Raw genomic sequence first — 13,816 nt, 5'->3', positions numbered from 1 at the left:
CACATTCGGAACATAGTCTATATAAGGCACGCTCATTACCATGTAGATAGATTCGATTCTAGGATTGCTTAGCAGCAATTAAACTCTAGTTAACCTCAATACTTACTTGAGAACGATCATAACTTCACCCCCAGTCGTTGAGAACCCCAGTTACCCAGTCAGACGCTCAGTTGCTTCAACCCACTGTACTTTACCATAAGAACAGGTTACCCGATACCTTGATCGTAACATTTTGATTGCTCCTGTTCAGTATTTTGCCTTGAAGCATACCGAGCAGTATCCGACAACATGTCTTCCCAGACGTCTAAGAACAACACTCCCAGCACCCCGGCTACAAGCAGCAAGGCGGCCCAGAAAGCCCCTGCTCGGCCCAAGGACGATAGCGACAGTGATGACGAGGAAGACCAGCTCCGTAGGCAGGTTGCTCAAACCAACCAGGAGCTCCACGAACAGACGCTCCGCGCAACCCAACTCCAAGAGGAACTCCAGGCTCTCCGAGCCAGTGCTAACGTTACCTCGACCCCTCTTGATGGGCGCGAGAGACTCAAGCTTAACCCCCCAGCCACATTCGATGGCACACCTGGACAATTTAAAGGGTATTTTGTACAGGTACGCACCTACCAAGCATTCCATCTGGAAACTTTCCGCAGTGAAACAGAAAAGGTGGTACACGCGGCCACTTTCCTCCGAGGACGAGCCTTGTTTTGGTTCGAGCCTCTGTTGCAGGAATGGCTTGATGTACCCCCCGAAGAACGACGCCAAGAAGTCACCGACATTTTCTCAACCTTCGCAGGGTATGAACGCACCCTCCGTTCCTTGTTCCAGGAACCCGATGAGAAACGACAGACCGAACGAAACTTGGCCAACCTACGACAAACCAAGTCAGCCTCCGCTTATGCAACCGAGTTTAGAAGGCTAGCAACAAGGCTGGACATGACTGAAGAAACCAAGATCCTCCAGTTCTACCAGGGACTGAAGTCAGAAGTAAAAGACGAGGTATCCAAGCTCGACCGACCCGAGGATTTCCTCGAGTACGTCGAACTTGCCATCAAATTTGACAACCGGATTTACGAACGCCGACAGGAAAAACAAGGCGGACAGCGAGTGTTCGTCACCTCAACTCGATAAGCCAACACGGGACGCAAGTACCAACACCCTCAACCCATATACCACAGAAACAATGGTGGATGGCAGCAGCCCCGTCACATGGCGCCCCAGACCTACAGTACAGCTTATGGTACCCACAATGGACCCATGGACCTCAGTGCCACACAACACAAAAAGCCCCGTAAAGACCCCAAAAGTGGCAAGTGCTTCAAGTGCGACAAGACAGGGCACATCGCCAGAAACTGCCCGAGAAACCAGGAAGATATCCCTGATTTTAGGGGCAAGACCGAAAAACCACGAGGACTTAATGTCACCAATCACCAGCAACTACGGCCTGACCAACACGGCACGATGAGCTGGACCACCTGCTACGATGACAATTGTATGACCCACAATAGCTCCAAGATCGACGCAGGATGGTACCCACAGAAGCCCCGAGGCATTCGAACCCTAGCAGTAGGAAACCGAGTACCCCTAGGAACAGGACAACCAACGAAGTTACACCGATAAGAAACCCAACTACCCGAACTCACGGATTCGGATGCCTCCGGAAAATCGGATAAGGAACCTTTGGGACAAACCCACCACATCAGGACAACCAATTAGTCCTCAACACAAGAATTAAGCGAGGATTCAGAAGAAGAATCCAGCGAGGAAGAGACCATACCCTCGAGCCAGTACAACGCAGCAAGGGAGAACAACCCCTACATATACGAGAAGAAGCACATCGACTTATACCGAAACGACCAATCAGTACAGTTTCCCGGATTGCCATTTCAGGCACAGATCCGACATCCTACAGGACCAGTTAATGCAACCTTTGGAGACCACCCGACCTTGGACACCAAACACCCTCAACACGCAGAAATCTTTTGGGCAGAATGCTTCCGAGACAACTGTGGATTCCACTTAAGCAGGAAGATAGTCCACAACTTTTTCCCACGACGACGCAAAGCAACAGGCATTCACGAAATATATACCACAACCGACCTACCAAATTGGGAAATTAAGATAAGACTCAACACTGAGCCAGCCGCAATCTTCACGCCTAACGACAATTATCCCATGGCGTGTTGCAACCAGAAACAGTTCCCATGGTATGAGTGCACCCGAAGCGTATGCAGAGTACATATGCTAGCCAAAGCACAGGCCTGGCACGAACAGAAATCACGGCAACCAGGACCTGCACCAATGACCAGAATTGTGTGGAACCCCAACGTACGAGACAACGAAATAACCACGAACGCACGTAAGACACCCGTGCCAGCGAAACACCCATTTGACCTAATCGAAACAAGAAGTAACCGCACACCCAGGGACAAGAAAAACAAGGACCCACGACGCGAGTCCAGCAAGTCAAAAAACTAAAACAGCCAGACGGCACAGGGCACCGAACGGCGACAACAGGAACGGAACCAAGAACCCTGAACGCTACACAGGATACGATAGCAACACATGAACACATGTTTCTCGACATACGACTCGATGGCAGGCCCATACGAGCACTCCTCGACAGTGGAGCACAAGGCAACTACATCTCACCAAGGGTCGTAGCGAAACGACGGATACCTTGGCAGCAAAAGAAGGAACCATACCAGTTGCAGACCGTGGAAGGAGAGGCAGTTTCATACGGGAACGGCACCATCGAAACAGAAACCGTACACCTCTGGATGGAGAGCTATGGACGAAAAGAACAAATCACCTTAGACATTACGGAGATAGGGGACAAAAACGTGATATTAGGAATCCCCTGGTTCAGAAGGAGCAACCCCCGGATAAATTGGACAACCGGCCAAGTCCAATGGGAAGAGCCGTTAGCCTCTGAAGGAAAATCCGAGAAACGGACTTCACGCAACGAGCGTAGGGCACAGGAGCGAAATCAACAAAAAATTATGGCGCTATTGAGGAAAAGCGAGCCACGCCTGGAGCCAATATCGGAAGGATCGCGACTATCCATAAGCGAAGAACGATCGAACCTTACCATATTAATCGACAATATCCCGGCCGAATACCGGATGTATGGACGACTATTCAGCCCCGAACTCGAAACAGGACTACCTGAGCATAGTCCGTTCGACCACGAGATACCATTGAAAGAAGGAACACAGCCCAAATTCCACAAGATATACGGCTTGAACCCAACACAGATGGAGGCACTAAATGAGTACCTCGCAGAAAACCTCAAAAAAGGTTACATTAGACCATTAACATTACCAGCAGGATACCCAATCCTCTTCGTACCAAAGAAGAACGGAAAATTACGACTATGCGTGGACTACAGACAATTAAACGACATCACCATAAAAAATTGCTACCCACTCCCACTGATAGGAGAATTCCGAGATATGCTTTACCAAGCACAATGGTTTACAACACTAGACCTCAAAAGAGCATACAACTTGATCCGCATGAAGGAAGGCGAAGAGTGGAAAACAGCGTTTCGCACCCGACGAGGACATTATGAGTACCTAGTAATGCCCTTCGGTCTTACCAACGCCCCAGCAACCTTCCAAACCATGATCAACCACGTTCTCCGGGAATGCCTAAACATTTTCGTCGTTGTCTACCTGGACGATATCCTTGTTTTTTCCAAGACGTTGGAAGAACACAAGCAACACGTTCACACCGTCCTACAAAAGCTACAAAACGCTAAGCTCTTAGTTGAGCCCGAGAAATGTCTTTTTCACAGCAAGCAAGTCAATTTCCTGGGATACACTATCGCTCCTGGAGAAATTAGGATGGAGGAATCGAAAATCCAAGCAGTAAAGGAATGGCCTCAACCACAGAACGTAAGAGACGTTCGGGCATTCCTCGGATTCGTGAACTTTTACAGAAGGTTCATCAAGGGATACGGCGCGATTGCCACCCCATTGACCAACATAACCAAGAAGGACCTAGAATTCCAGTGGACGGAACAAACACAACAGGCCTTTGAACAGCTACGAGACGCAGTAGCCAGAGAACCAATCCTCAAGATACCAGACCCAACGAAACCTTTTGAAGTCGAGACCGACGCATCGGACTATGCGATCGGAGGACAATTCAGTCAGCGAGACGAAGAAGGACGGTTGCATCCTTGCGCCTTCTTTTCACAAAAATTACATGGACCAGAACTCAATTACCAGATTTACGACAAAGAGCTTATGGCCATCATTCGAGCATTTGAAAAATGGAAACCACAATTATCCGGAACTAAATACGAAGTGTTAATTTACACGGACCACAAGAACCTGACCCACTTCACCACCAGTAAAATGTTGAACAAACGGCAAATCAGATGGTCAGAATTCCTGTCAGAATTCCATTTCAGGATCATCTACCGAAAAGGGACGGAAAACGGCAGGGCCGACGCCCTTAGCCGAAGACCAGATTACGAGAACACAGTACCAGAGGAAACACGGGTTATCCTCACCACAGACGGAAACGGAAACCTTTTACCAGCACACCGGAGCCTTATGACAACAAATACGGTAACCACACCAGAAGAGATACGGAAGATCCACGAAAGCAAAGCTCACGGACACCAAGGAATTTCCAAGACATGGAAACGGCTAAAGCAACACCATAACTTCCGAGGAACGCGACAAGAAGTACGAGAAGCTATCAAGGATTGCGAACTTTGTGCCAAAAGCAAGTCCGCAAGACATAGGCCTTACGGACTCCTACAACCCTTACCAGCCCCCAGCAAGGCATGGCAGACCATCACAATGGACTTCATCGTCAAGTTACCTCCTTCGGAAGAACCACTCACTAAGACCAAGTACGACAGCATACTGGTTATAGTGGACAAGTTCACCAAATACGCCTACTTCCTACCATACAAAGAAAGCAGCAACGCCGAAGAAATCGCCTACACATTCCTACGAGTGATTGTCAGCAATCACGGACTTCCAGAAAGCATCATCACAAACAGAGACAAGCTTTTCACATCAAGATTCTGGAAATCCCTGATGGAACAGCTAGGAACAGACCACAAGCTATCCACAGCATTCCACCCACAGACGGACGGACAAACAAAGCGAGCCAACCAAACATTGGAACAATACCTAAGATGCTATGTGAACTACAAGCAAGACAATTGGGTACGGTTGTTACCCACAGCACAGTTCGCTTACAACAGCTCAGAAAACGAAAGTACCAAGACAACCCCGTTCTACGCCAACTATGGATTCAACCCTACAGCGTACGGAGAACCAAGAACTACGACTACGGCACCGCGAGCCGATAAACAAGCGAGCGAGTTACGACAATTACACAAAGAACTCCAGCAGGAACTAAAGTTCGTACGAGAAAAAATGATAAAATACGCCAATCAGCATCGGATGAAGGGACCATCCTTCAAGGAGGGAGATAGCGTCTATCTCATTCGACGCAACATCAAAACACAACGACCCAACAGCAAGCTTGATTTTAAGAAGCTTGGACCTTTTAAAATCAGCAAGAAAATCAGCGATACCAACTACAGACTGTCATTACCAGATACCATGAAAATTCACCCCACATTTCACGTATTACTACTGGAACCGGCACCACACGGCACCAGCACACAAGAAACGATCGAGATCGACGCAGAACAAACCTACGACGTTGAACGAATATTCGACCACAGACGAAACCACGGCAAAACAGAGTACCTTATTAAATGGGAAAACTATGGGCATGAAAAAAACACTTGGGAACCCCTTAACCACCTCCAGGATTGCCAGGAACCGCTCCGCCAGTACTATCAGGAGTTGGATCTGCGAGCAAGTCAGCCAAGAAAAAGAGGACGACCTAAGAAAGCACCACCTACCATTCCCAGAAGTTAAGGGCCGACCAGGACTCGAAACCATACCACCAGACGAACCTACAAAAAAACGATCAGTATGCAACATAAAACAAAAACACCAGAAAAACGACGTACCAACGGAATGTTGCGCAAAAACATTCATCTCATCCAACAACGAAGGATTCAAAGGACCCATCGGGAAAATCGAATCCCAGACAAAATTGGAATCCGGAAGAAGCGACTCCAAGGACACTTCAGGCAGGACCTCGGCTGATCGTCGACGCTCCTCCTGTTCCGCCTCCTCACGCTCCACCCGATCCAATTCCTCCAAATCATCAATTCCGCGAGACACAGCTCGCATCATTTTCTCAAACCACAATTTCTTTTGTTTCCGCAAACGAAGCAGTTTCAGTTGCTTCTCCTGAATCCTCTGCTGCTCCGCCAAAATGTCCTCCTCCAGAGCCTCGACCTCCGCATCCAGCTTCGAATGCTGCCGACCGATGTTGCGCAATTGGGCGTTGGACACCCCCAATACGTCGCAACCAGACCGATTGACACGAAGGCATTCAATGCAACGAGAAGAGTCTTGCGGCGAGACAGCGCAACGCACCATGCCGCGCGACTCACAATAAGAACAAGAAGGCATGTCCACGGAATAAGGAAGGAGAGACGCAAGCAGAGCGTGGCGACGTTCCGTCGACGAGCGACCAGATTTTGATTTAGCGACGCGACTAGATATGGCGCAAGAGAGTTAGCCAGGAAGGAAGGAAAACCAGAACAGGGATCAAGGGAGTACGGACTACTTAAAGGCCAAAGGGACTTGGCCAAAGGAGAGGAGACCTGATGTTACGACCAGACAGTTGGGCCGGTACCAGAGAGGCCAGGTGGGGTCACACCCCTCCTGACGACATTCGCCCGAAAGAGATACCGACCGGCAGAACAACGATTACCTAAGGACAAGGCCACGAGATCTCACGTGACCTCACGTAACGGCCAAGTAAATGGATCTCTATGATCTGTAGAATCTCAGTTGAGAATCACAGATCAAACAGATCAAGAGGGATCACATTCGGAACATAGTCTATATAAGGCACGCTCATTACCATGTAAATAAATTCGATTCTAGGATTGCTTAGCAGCAATCAAACTCTAGTTAACCTCAATACTTACTTGAGAACGATCATAACTTCACCCCCAGTCGTTGAGAACCCCAGTTACCCAGTCAGACGCTCAGTTGCTTCAACCCACTGTACTTTACCATAAGAACAGGTTACCCGATACCTTGATCGTAACACCGTCCTTGGTTTATACTTTACAAAGTCTGTTGATTTGTTATGCATTCCAAAAAGGAACATGTCCTCTTTTGGAAACCGACCTGGTAACTCGACACCGCGTGACTATGCTAATGTGGCACTGTCTAAGATAGTAGTATTTTGCTGCTCGGCCTCAGCTGGGAAGGTAGAGGTCTGCAACCTGAACCGATTATGTAAATACAAGCGAAGAAGAAAAAAAAAGGCATATAAGCTGCACTTTCCCTTCTGCTCAAGGCACTCAATTCTCTTCTTTCACTCCATTCTCTTGTTCATCAACACAAAAGTTCATTTCTACTTTGCAAAACAACTTTTCTTTTTTTTCTTCAATATTTTCCTCTCTCAACAGCGCTTCTTTTTTTCATTCTTTTTTTTCATTATCTCAACAAAAATGCAGATTTTCAAGATTGTCCAGGTCCTGGGCCTGCTCGCCGTCGGCACCTCGGCCCTCCCCACCCCGGCTGGCGTCGATGTCGATGGTGGACAGCTCCAGGCCCGTGCGGAGGGCGACAAGGTTCGGCCTCCGTCGATCAAGTGCTTGACCTGCGAGCAAGGCGGCTTCCCGAACGTGGACGAGTACGAACAGCACTACAAGCAGAAGCATCCCGAGATTGTGCAGCAGGTTTCTTCCCCAAACCCTCACCTCAATAAGGGGAAGAAGGCGAACTAGATGGATAGGCTGGCGCCGGGTTGGGTTAAAAGAACGAGACGAGACAAAGAGGCCGAAAATGTCAAGAGGTTGAGTGCACTGTGACTGTCGAGGCGCACATGGCATCAGATCAGTGCACGTCGTGGACTCATGGGGTGATTTCTTCACCTGGGGCCCACCGGTTCGTTGTTTTTGTTTAGTCTGCTAGATTCAAGTTTTAAATCTTTTGATCCACAACTTTATTCTCTCCTACGGTGAACTGCTGAACCTAGCCACCCAGACCAAAACAATCTGGTCAAAGTCAAGCTGTGGGGGATTCTCGTCGACATGGCGCCCCCCTTTTGGCCTGAAGTGTACTTTGTGAAAAGTTTCTCGTGTGATTCGGTGATTGTAGAGTCTAGACCGGTATATTGTCCAGTCAGGCCATGCGCGCGAAATGAACAGCCGAGTCTGGGGTATGGAATGATGTGCGTCGGACCTAAACGGTTTTGGATGCGAGCAAACATTTTTGGAAACTCTATCCTCGCTCTGGATGGTGGTCATGTCTTTCTCGGCATTGATGAACGCTCTCCGAATGCCCTAGGGAGGATTCATAATTCGTGTTGCAGCAAGACTTTGCGGGGCAAATTGCAAACAGCTTAAACCTACTACTAAAACTAGATGTGGATATTTGCTACCCTTTCTGAGCGAGCGTCTTGTTTCAAAAAGACTTGGCAGTAAACTAGCAACACTGCAATGTGCAATCCCATTTGGCTGGTGCTCCAAAAGAACGCATAATAATAAATTGACCAAACCCTCTTTGTGATTCGAGGGGCGCTAACGCACTCGGAAGGTGGATAATATAAATTCCTCAGGCTGTAAATAGGCCTTTCGTAGATCGATCGATCAACAAAACAATGTTACGGGTAAAGGTGGTATATTGTGCATGCTCTATAAAACTGTCTAGATTCGAGCTTATGAACGTCTTTTCCTCCTTATACCCGTAATTAGGACCGGGTAAGACACGTGTAGTACTGCACGTAAGCCATCAATGGAAATGATAAATTGAACGTCTGACCTGTTGCAGTAAAAACAGCGTCAAAAACGAAAGCTCCCGTCAATAACTAGAACTAATACCAGTAACTTTGGTAAATATAACCTGCAACAAACCTTCTATCCCAACACAGGTATTGTTTCAAACAATTACTAACACGTGTCTTGGACATGTCGTGTGTGCACATCGTACTTAAACCTGCTTGATTCGAAAAAGAAAAGAAAAATCCAAGAAAACAAAACCAGCAGAATTAGGACTGTGATCGATATAATTACAGCCTAGAAAAGGACCTCCCAAAACATCTACGGCTTGCCCGAGACTTTATAACTTCTTTTGATCCAACCAATTACTCCCACCAATATTTTTATAAGCCAACTGTTTCTGCCTATATTTGAAAGTTCCTCTTGAAATCATCATCCCACAGAAAAGCAGCTTCTTCTCCGCCGCCACAATGCAATACAACCTGGGCAAAATCATCGTCGGCTTGGCTTGGGTCTCGTCCGCCCTAGCGGCGCCGCAGAAAAGCCCGCAGGCGGGAAAATGCACACCCAGGCTTGTGGGAGGCTCCTTGGGCCTAAACGACGCGTGTCCCAGTAATTTACCCAACGATTGTAAATCCGAGGGTCCTTTCGGGAGCTGCTGCATCCGAAGTCATTTATGCGCCAAAGAATAACGAACACTGGATCTCCAAGTAAGAGAAGAAAGACGATTACATTGTATTCTACAGTCATGTGGGGGTTTTAATTAACACGTTTGTCGCAATAGTGAAAACCATCGGGTGAAGCAAACAAACAGCTCTTTCTGTGGTGGTTGGCCATACAGTTGGTTCTCAACCCGAAGTACGCAGCGGTATTCACTCTCCGCCAAGTGCCTGAAAGTTGGAAATCCGTCAAGGGAACGCATACCGCAGGCCGGAAAGCGTTTGCGCTGCCCGGCCCATTCGCCACCGAGAATAGTCGCTAGGGAGAAACAAACTATATGAGAGAAGATAGATGATAAGAATTGCACAGTCATGTCTTGGTCAGCAAGTTGCGAGCCACTTGCAAATGTGGTTCTGTTTCCAGGCGCATATTACTATCCTTTGTATTACACAATAGTAGACAAGGTCACGTACCTGAAGTGAGCAGAAAGACGCAGGCTTGAACTGCCCACAGTTGCCGAGTGAAACAACAGGATTTTATCAAGCGCCTTTATTTTCACTGCCCGAAGGCCTGTAAACAAACCTGCCGCAACGGTCCAAATCCGGAAGCCCTTTATTGAAACAAATGGTGCACCAAATATTCCCCCTGATAAGATCGGGATTGCGTTCGGACGGAAAAGCGCGCCGTGATGTTCGCCGGGTTTCGATGAAAGCAAGTCGGATAAGGATTTATCGGTAGGTATCTTGATAATTTTTTCAGTCTGAACCCTACCTGAGACTCAGACTGATGTTAGCAGCACAAGTCTGGCTATACCCAAGCCCCACACCCCGTGTATTGTTTATTATTCCCATCAATAAACATGAGCTTCCGCCGTTTGGCCAATGACGCAACGGCGGAATCGGCCATTGGAAGCTTTACGCACCTGCGACCTGCGACACCTTTTGACGACGAGGTGCAAACCATTAATAGAGCCATGACACTCCTGCTGGATGGGGTGCGAATGGGGCAGTAAAAAACAAAACAAAAAGGCAACGATTAGCTGGTACGCATCTCATTACTGTTAGATTACCGTTTGCCATTTATTTCTTTTCCAGCCGGGAATCTTTTTACAAAGAAATGAGAGCCGTGATGGAAATTTCTCCGCAGTCCTCGCCACACGAGGTCCTCCTCGAGAGGAGCTCCGCAAGTGCAGCCGCCGGCGACGCCGCGCAGAGCAACAATGCCTTTTCTCTCAGCCGAGAACACGCCTACACGCCGCGCAGGATGCGCGTCATCACCATCGGCGCCGGCTTCAGCGGGCTGCTGATGGCGCACAAGTTCCAACACCGATTCCCGGAGCTGCGCGACGCGGTGCAGCACACCATTTTCGAAGCGCTCCCGGACGTCGGCGGTACGTGGCTGGTCAACCAATACCCGGGCCTCCGGTGCGACGTGCCCGCGCACATCTACGCCTTCCCTTTCGACCCCAAACCCGACTGGGACCGGGTGTACGCCACGGGCGAGGATATTAGGGGCTATATTATGGCCACCGTCCGCAAATGGGGGCTGGATGAGAACTTGCACTTGAACTCGCGCGTCGTGGCGGCCCGGTGGTTGGAACAAGACGGCCAGTGGCGCGTTACCGTATCCCACGGCGGCGTCGAGCGCGACGAATATTGCGAGGTGCTTATTTCAGGCCAGGGCGTCCTCCGCGGCCAAAACTGGCCCTCCATCCCCGGCCTGGCCGACTTTGGCGGCCACCTCGTGCATTCGGCCAGCTGGGACCTCGAAATCGACTATTCGGGCAAACGCATCGCAGTTATCGGCAACGGCGCCAGCGGCGTGCAGATCGTGCCCGAGATGGCCCGCCTGCCCGGCACCACCGTCACCAATTTCATCCGCGGCCCGACCTGGGTCTACTCCCGCGCCTTGGAAGCGGCCGAAGCAGCCGCACCCGCCACCTGCCCTGACCCGAACCCCAAATATACGCCCGAGGATAAGATTCGTTTCCGGGATCCCCGGGCCCACGCCGAATATCGCAAAGGCCTCGTCGCCAAGGCGAACAAGGCCTTTTGCGCCATGCGCAAAGGCGAGATGAATATCGCCGCGGCAAATGTTGCCACCGCCCAGATGGCCGCGAGGCTCGGCCACGACAAAAGGCTTTGCGATATATTAATCCCCAAATGGGAGCTCGGCTGCAAGCGCGTGGTGCCTGGATTCGGTTATCTGGAGAGCTTTAGAGAATCCAATGTGCATTTGAGCAACAGTGCCATTGTCAAAATTACTAAAAACGCCATTTATACGGCCGACGGTCAGGTGTACGACGTGGATATTAGTAAGTATTTTTTTTTTTTTCCTTTTTTGTGTTTTTGTCCTCTTTTCCTACTAACAACCCCCTCCCGCCAGTTATATGTGCCACCGGTTTCGACACCTCCCACCTCCCACGGTACCCCATAATAGGCCAGGATCAAACAACGGACTTGGCGTCGGATTGGAAAAATAGCCCGTACAATTACATGAGCGTGGCTGTTCCGAAATACCCAAACTTCTTTATGCAAATGGGCCCGCGCTGTCTCGGGGGCCAAGGGTCGCTGATCCAATGTTTAGATTGGACGGGCGACTATATAGCGCGTTGGGTGGCCAAAATGGCGAGCGAAAATATCAAATACGTCGCACCGCGGGACGACAAAACCCGCGATTTCATGCGCTACGGCGACTCCATCCATTCGGGCCTCGTTTGGTCTGGCGGTTGTGCCAGTTCGTATAAGCGCGGCACCGTCGACGGGCCCGTGACGGTGCTTTTCGGCGGCGGCATCCAGCTTTTCTGCCGCCTCATTTCCGAAATACGCGCCGAGGACTTTGATATTGTTTACCGCTCGCCCAACCCCTGGCGCTTCATGGGCGATGGCTTCCTGGACTGGGAGTTTAAAGAGGACAGCGACCTGGCATGGTATGTCGAGGTGGCTTCCGGCCCGGAAGAGGACTCGTCAAGGCGGGAAGGTGAACCGCCCGAGGGAGCTCCGGAGTGGGCAGCAGGGCCCTACTGTGTTTGCAAACATTATGTTTGACGGACGGCTACAAGTCATAGTCTCTCGCATTTTTTGCACTCTATGTACCAGCATGTTTTCCTCACTTTGAAATCCATCCTCATCCGTCAGGACTCTATTAGAATTATATAACAAAGCCGCTACATGATTCTTTTCTTCTTCTCTACAATAGTCTAGACAATGTCACAATGATTATGAGCAGCATTTGTTGTTAGGTTGAAAATCCATGATACGCCATGACTGAATTTAGCTGCTGTGCTATCTTGCCCTTTTCTAGATTTGTCGGCGGATCGTTTTCAACTGAACCTGCACCAGTGCCCATCAATTGGTAAGTTGTATGCGCCGAGAGGCAGGAATTTACCCACCCAGTAGGCTGACCGCTTTCACAAAGTCTTTGGGCCATCTCTTGGGCTGACCCAACTCTCAGATTGTTGATGACGTATCAAAACATTTACAACCTTTGGTATTTCTGTTTGACACTTCAAAGCCACTCAGCAGCTATCAATGCCCAGTTAAACGACCGTCCGCCAGCGCCCACTCGTCTTTGAGAGCAGGTGCGAATAGATCACCTCGAGCTCCTTCAACCTTGGCGGCGAAGAAAGTGGCTTGGGAACGAGGGACTCTTGTGTGCGACACGGTGAAACAGCCAGTCCTCCCTTGAGACAGCGACAAACGGCTCAAATTCAGCCGAATCCTTGTGTCAGAACAAGCTGCGGTCCCAAATCGTTGATTGGGTATGAAAGTCTAAAGAAAAGGCTTGCAGGGGTGCGCTTGCGCCGCTTTTCAACCATTGTGTTGGTACCCGTCCGGAACGCAGCCATGTCATTCTGGACAAATCCCGTCTATAGGACCATGGGGAAACTGCCATCTCGCTTCTTACTTAGAAACCCTCATAACGGCGACCAAGATCAGACTGAGCGATTGCGCGTGGCCCTTTGAGCTGATCTCCATAGGATGCGGGATAACGTCAACCTCTGGGGTATTTGTGGGGCAAATGCACAGTCAGAAAAGGGATACATACCTACACTTGAAAGCATACACAGTTGACATGGGATGAACTGAAGCACGTTTTGTACAGATTGTAAGACGGTGTATAAATCCATTCAACTGACCATGATGCCAATCTTTCTGATGAACGTTGACAATCTTGTCTTTTTTGAAAAAGAAAACCACACTAATCTGCTCTCAGCGCAAGATATCAACAAACCACCGACTAATTTCTCGCAATTGCAACCAAAATAACATACTCGCCGTAGACGCATACCATGGTCTTCCATCCGCC

General features: G+C 49.3%; 4 protein-coding genes across 5 annotated transcripts; 3 read left to right on the top strand and 1 right to left on the bottom strand.

The window, feature by feature from the left end:
• The first annotated feature begins 88 nt into the window (after nucleotides 1-88).
• On the top strand, nucleotides 89-1,684 carry MGG_15987 (uncharacterized protein). The gene is made up of 2 exons (XM_003708656.1): nucleotides 89-1,031; nucleotides 1,266-1,684. Exons 1-2 carry the CDS (start codon nucleotides 289-291, stop codon nucleotides 1,615-1,617), a joined length of 1,095 nt encoding a protein of 364 aa, XP_003708704.1. The 5' UTR covers nucleotides 89-288; the 3' UTR covers nucleotides 1,618-1,684.
• Nucleotides 1,685-5,607: 3,923 nt separating this feature from the next.
• Nucleotides 5,608-6,767, bottom strand: MGG_15986. 2 transcript variants are annotated; one of them, XM_003708655.1, is made up of 4 exons: nucleotides 6,676-6,767; nucleotides 6,011-6,606; nucleotides 5,900-5,953; nucleotides 5,608-5,846 (listed from the first exon to the last, which is right to left on the bottom strand). In XM_003708655.1, exons 2-4 carry the CDS (start codon nucleotides 6,519-6,521, stop codon nucleotides 5,791-5,793), a joined length of 621 nt encoding a protein of 206 aa, XP_003708703.1. In that variant the 5' UTR covers nucleotides 6,522-6,606; nucleotides 6,676-6,767; the 3' UTR covers nucleotides 5,608-5,790. The 2 variants fall into 2 exon arrangements, with proteins under 2 accessions (XP_003708703.1, XP_003708702.1); XM_003708654.1 differs by lacking the exon at nucleotides 6,676-6,767 and having other exon boundaries at nucleotides 6,011-6,675.
• Nucleotides 6,768-9,318: 2,551 nt separating this feature from the next.
• Nucleotides 9,319-9,830, top strand: MGG_14622 (uncharacterized protein; the record flags this gene model as incomplete). The annotated part of the gene is made up of 2 exons (XM_003708653.1): nucleotides 9,319-9,423; nucleotides 9,690-9,830. The coding sequence occupies 2 exons, from the start codon at nucleotides 9,319-9,321 to the stop codon at nucleotides 9,828-9,830; spliced, it is 246 nt and encodes an 81-aa protein (XP_003708701.1).
• Nucleotides 9,831-10,636: 806 nt separating this feature from the next.
• MGG_14623 (uncharacterized protein) lies at nucleotides 10,637-12,555 on the top strand (the record flags this gene model as incomplete). The annotated part of the gene is made up of 2 exons (XM_003708652.1): nucleotides 10,637-11,822; nucleotides 11,894-12,555. The coding sequence occupies 2 exons, from the start codon at nucleotides 10,637-10,639 to the stop codon at nucleotides 12,553-12,555; spliced, it is 1,848 nt and encodes a 615-aa protein (XP_003708700.1).
• Nucleotides 12,556-13,816: the final 1,261 nt, after the last annotated feature.

The sequence above is a fragment of the Pyricularia oryzae genome, chromosome 1, assembly GCF_000002495.2.
Source record: "Pyricularia oryzae 70-15 chromosome 1, whole genome shotgun sequence".
Classification (NCBI taxonomy): Eukaryota; Fungi; Ascomycota; class Sordariomycetes; order Magnaporthales; family Pyriculariaceae; genus Pyricularia; species Pyricularia oryzae.
This window is presented reverse-complemented; position numbering and strand designations above follow the sequence as displayed.

Coding starts and splice junctions, on each gene's coding strand:
- MGG_15987 (XM_003708656.1), top strand. CDS start 289: ATGTCTTCCCAGACGTCTAAGAACAACACTCCCAGCACCCCGGCTACA. Junction 1,032..1,265: donor CGACCCGAGGATTTCCTCGA/GTACGTCGAACT, acceptor CATGGACCTCAG/TGCCACACAACACAAAAAGC.
- MGG_15986 (XM_003708655.1), bottom strand. CDS start 6,521: ATGCCTTCTTGTTCTTATTGTGAGTCGCGCGGCATGGTGCGTTGCGCT. Junction 5,954..6,010: donor TTTTGCGCAACATTCCGTTG/GTACGTCGTTTT, acceptor GTTTTTTTGTAG/GTTCGTCTGGTGGTATGGTT. Junction 5,847..5,899: donor GCCCTTAACTTCTGGGAATG/GTAGGTGGTGCT, acceptor ACTTGCTCGCAG/ATCCAACTCCTGATAGTACT.